General features: G+C 48.4%; 1 protein-coding gene across 2 annotated transcripts in view; it reads right to left on the minus strand.

The window, feature by feature from the left end:
• Window positions 1–2451: 2451 nt before the first annotated feature.
• The window catches only part of TRANK1 (tetratricopeptide repeat and ankyrin repeat containing 1), a 117286-nt gene continuing 115671 nt past the window's right edge, over window positions 2452–4066 (minus strand). For both annotated transcript variants that reach the window (XM_011981914.1, XM_011981913.1), the window contains exon 23: window positions 2452–4025. In XM_011981914.1, the coding sequence (XP_011837304.1) occupies window positions 3925–4025 (101 nt within the window). In that variant the 3' untranslated portion in view covers window positions 2452–3924. The remainder of the gene's footprint in view (window positions 4026–4066) is intronic.

Genomic DNA, 4066 nt, shown 5'->3' on the forward strand with positions numbered 1-4066 from the left:
CTGAAGACAGTAAAACTGGCAACTGTGGGAGCAGTGCATGCTGTGCTGTGCCATCCACTGGGAATGACTCTGGGCAGCTGCTCTGTCCCGTTCTTGAAGGACAGAGGCCAAGCTGCTCCAGGTGGGTGACAGTAGAATGCACACAAGTTTCCCTGCTGGGCCCCACTTTTCTATAGGAAAACACTATTGCCAAAAGATGAGTGAGAGACTGAAGAGAATGAGCTCTCTAATGCCCAAGAGCTGGCACACTCTGCACTAGTAGGCAGGAGTGATAGGCTCTGAGAAAGAATTGCTGGCATCTGCTGTTGACCTTGGCGCCTGAGTCCTTAGTGGAAAGGGTGCTAGTTAGAATCAGAAAACCCAGGTCCATGTATCAGCCCTGCCCCAAACCAGCTCTGTGACCCAGGGCAAGAAGTATCATCTGGGCCTCAGTTTCCCCACCAGTGATTTGGTAAAGTACTGAGGTGCTAGCACAGAGCTTAGGATGCTGCTAGCTCCCGTGTCACTTTGTTCTTCCTGGAAGACTGGACTCTTGTTGCAGAGAGAATGTGAAGAGAACAAGAGGTCTTGGCTAATCAGGCCAAAGGGTGTGTGTGTGTGTGTGTGTGTGTGTGTGTGTGTGTGTGTGTTGGTGGAAGGAGGGAACAGTCACCAGAGGTTTATAGGGCCCTCTCCCTTTCCCCAGCAGGCCTCAAAGAACCCAAACAGCATTCTGAATGCTTAGCACTGATTGCAAGGAACTGAAGTAAATGTCTAAGGCACTTAGAAAAACAGTTACTTCATCATGATAGGTTTTTAGAAAATGAACTATCCCTGAAGATTCACTTCCTTGACTGGGAAGATAGACAGGAAGTACATAGGTGCTTATCCAGTGGCTGGATACATGGGGTGCTTGTGAGGCAAGCTAGTGGGATATCATGACAAAGCCCCAACTTGGGGGAACCCTCTGTGCAGAAAATGTCCCAGCAGGCCTAACTGCTGCCCTTTGAAGGGTCTGCTTACTGAGTCTTGGAACTTGGATTTCAGGATGGCTCCCAACACCCCTAGAACTGATCCACGTGGCTCACAGCGCCTAAGCGGTTTGTATAAACGATGTGGTTTATGCTGAATGCTACTTTCCTTCTGAGACTCTGGAACTTTGGTATATGCTAGGCAGAAGATACCCATATGACCAGCTGCTAGTAGAAACCCTGAGCTCTGAGTCTCTGATGAGCTCCCCAGATTGGCATATTTCACACAGCAAGTTGTCACAACTCATTGCTGGGAAATGAAGCCTATTCTGTGTGACTCTGGAAAGGAGCCCTGGAAGCTTACGCCTGGTATCCCCTACACTTGGCTCCATGGGCCTTTCCCTTTGCCAGTTGTGCTTAGTATGACTTTGCTATAATCAATCAGAGCCATGACTCTGACTACATGCTGAGTCCTGTGAGCCCTCTTAATGAATTACGAAGACTAAGAGTGGTGATCTTGGGGGACCCCAGATACACATCCCCCATCCTGGACTTCCAGGCAAGTCCAAGACACCAAAGCCACCGCTACTGAACTGGGCTCAGGATTCTGGTCATTAAGGGAAGTTACTGACTCTTCTGCTGAATTCCATTCTTCTCTCCTAACCTCCACACCCCCACTCTAAGGAGCTTTATGAGTTGAGGAGTCAGATTTTTGGGGGTGGATCTCTCAGGTAGTTCTCCTGGACAGTGCTAATAAAGATATGACAGCAAGATCACCTGTCCCATTTTGAGCCTCTTTAATCTTAAAGGGTAAGGTCAGATGCTTTGCTTGCTAAGACTCAGTTGTCCTGCTCACCTGATGCAAGCAAACACAGGCATCACAGCACCAAGACTGGAGAATACTCAAAACCCTGGCAACAGCTTACAGAACCACTCTGGATCAGGCAGGAAGGGACCTTAGACCACTTTCCCAAAAGGGGAAACTGAGGCCCAGCTGGCTTATGTAAATGCATTTACCACCCATGTAATACACATGTCTATCACCACTCTTTTCTCACATTTCCATATCTCTCCTACACTAGATCATGAGGCTCCTACATAATGCAGCATGAAGGTGCTCCGTGTTGAATAGACCTGATTCACCCGGCATTACACAGCTCGTTAGGAACAGGAGAGGAGTTTTATTCCAGGTCTCCTGCCTTCCAGGGCAATGTTCCTTGTTGGGAAAGCCCCAGTACATGGTACAGACAAAACTCCTTACTGTCCAATCCGTGCATGCTTGGGAGCATCCAGATTGGAAAGAATGTGCATGAGGCAGGCCCTTGAGAACACCCACCAGCTGGGAGTCCTGGACTGGGCTTTTTATGTGTCCCTTGATTTCTGAATCTCTGAAGGCAGAGAAAGCTTCTGTCCTAGCCAGCATCAATCAGCTGACCAGGGGGAACGAGCTCCAAGACTTACCCCCTTACTCTGAGTAGAGACTGGAAATAAAAGAGCAGCATGTAAGAGAAATGCTTTAACTTTATAAAAAAATGTGATAATACAGCAAGATATTATTGGGGTTTTCTTTTTTTCTGTCAAGTAAGAAAAAAAAATACCTGGAATAAAAATTAGAAACATAATCTAAGAAAAATTGGAAACAAGCATTTCAAGGAAACAATTTGGAAAGACAAGGAAGAGAAAACAATGAGCAGCATGAGCAGCGAAAGCAGCAACATGGGGGGAAAGCTGGCTCTGCTGTGAGGACAGAACAATCAAAGACCAACGTGCACCTGGCCTTCCACACCAGGCTGAGCTGAGGGGTGGGGGGGGTAAGGGTGGGCAGTAACCATCAGAGAGGCACAAAGGCTTCCCAGGTGGCACCACACTGATGGCTGCTGGCTCACTGTGCGAAGAGGGTAGGCAATGGCCTCCTGCAAACAGGCCCAGATCCGCCCTCTTATAAGGCCTGCCAGCCATGTGGCAGTGACGGATTTGGCTTAGCTGGCTTCCTCCTCTGTCCACTTGCTCCAGCCTGAAGCTCTGCAGGTCACTGTCCCACAGTGATGAGCTCAGCAAGCAGAAACTCATCAGAACGCCAACCTAAGCTAGGGTAGCAAACTTGCCAGGGAGAACCAAAAACACTAGATGTACAGGGCTGTGTACAAAACACTTTTTGGAATGTCTGCACCATAGCCAAGGCAGAGTTAGGACCACTTTGGAGAGGCAGCTGGAAATGCTCCCAGCAACATTCCCCAGCCTTTCCCTCTAGGGAAGGGACATCCGAAGAACACTGGGTGAATTCTTGACTACATTCTGAGGTAGTCTAACTGTGACTTGGCACAGGTAGCTAAGAATGATCACAAAAAACCAAGGGAGGGAAGGCAGAAAAGTTGCCACAGAGAGAAAAGGCTAACAACTCTAACAGAAGAAACTACACTACAAGTGGGCCCAGAGATGACCAGAATGTGTCCTGGGCTCGGGATGGCCAGTGACAGAGCCCACCCCTGGGCACATACAGCTCTCAGAGCACACTTGATGCTGCAGCAGTGTGGCAGGAGATGAGGGAATCCACAGGGAGATTTCCTGGTCCAGAGCAGCAGCAACTGAGGTTAGGAAAGTCTGTCTTAACACCTAGTTTACCACTAGTCCTCTGCTACCAACTCATGTCATGATGGGGATGAGCCAGACACCCCAGGGACCATGCAGTGAGGAGTCCCAACATTCCCTTCAACTACAACTCCTCTACCTGAACTTGCTTGTGGGGGGAACTAATACTGCTAGACTCTACTTGGAAACAGTTTAGAGGTGAGGGAGCAACCAGATCCTAAGCCACTGAAAGAGAAGTAATGAGAACAAAAAGCAATGGTGTTATCAGACTCCCCTACTTTTCAAAATGCTAAGTCACATTGTTTTTGTCCTCTGCCACAGCACTCAGAATTCTAAGTCAGAATGGAATGTTCCGAAGGATGAGGAGGCAGCAGCTGTATGGACATTAGTATTTTCTCTGCTTTCCACATTTCCGAGAACGCCTTCTAGGACGAAGCTCACCAAAGTCTTCAACTTCATTTTCATAATCATCTTCCTGAACAACACCTGTGAAAGAAAGGAAAGGGGAGGAGAGGGGAGGGGGGAGG

This window comes from Mandrillus leucophaeus, unplaced genomic scaffold (genome assembly GCF_000951045.1).
Source record: "Mandrillus leucophaeus isolate KB7577 unplaced genomic scaffold, Mleu.le_1.0 Scaffold231, whole genome shotgun sequence".
Classification (NCBI taxonomy): Eukaryota; Metazoa; Chordata; class Mammalia; order Primates; family Cercopithecidae; genus Mandrillus; species Mandrillus leucophaeus.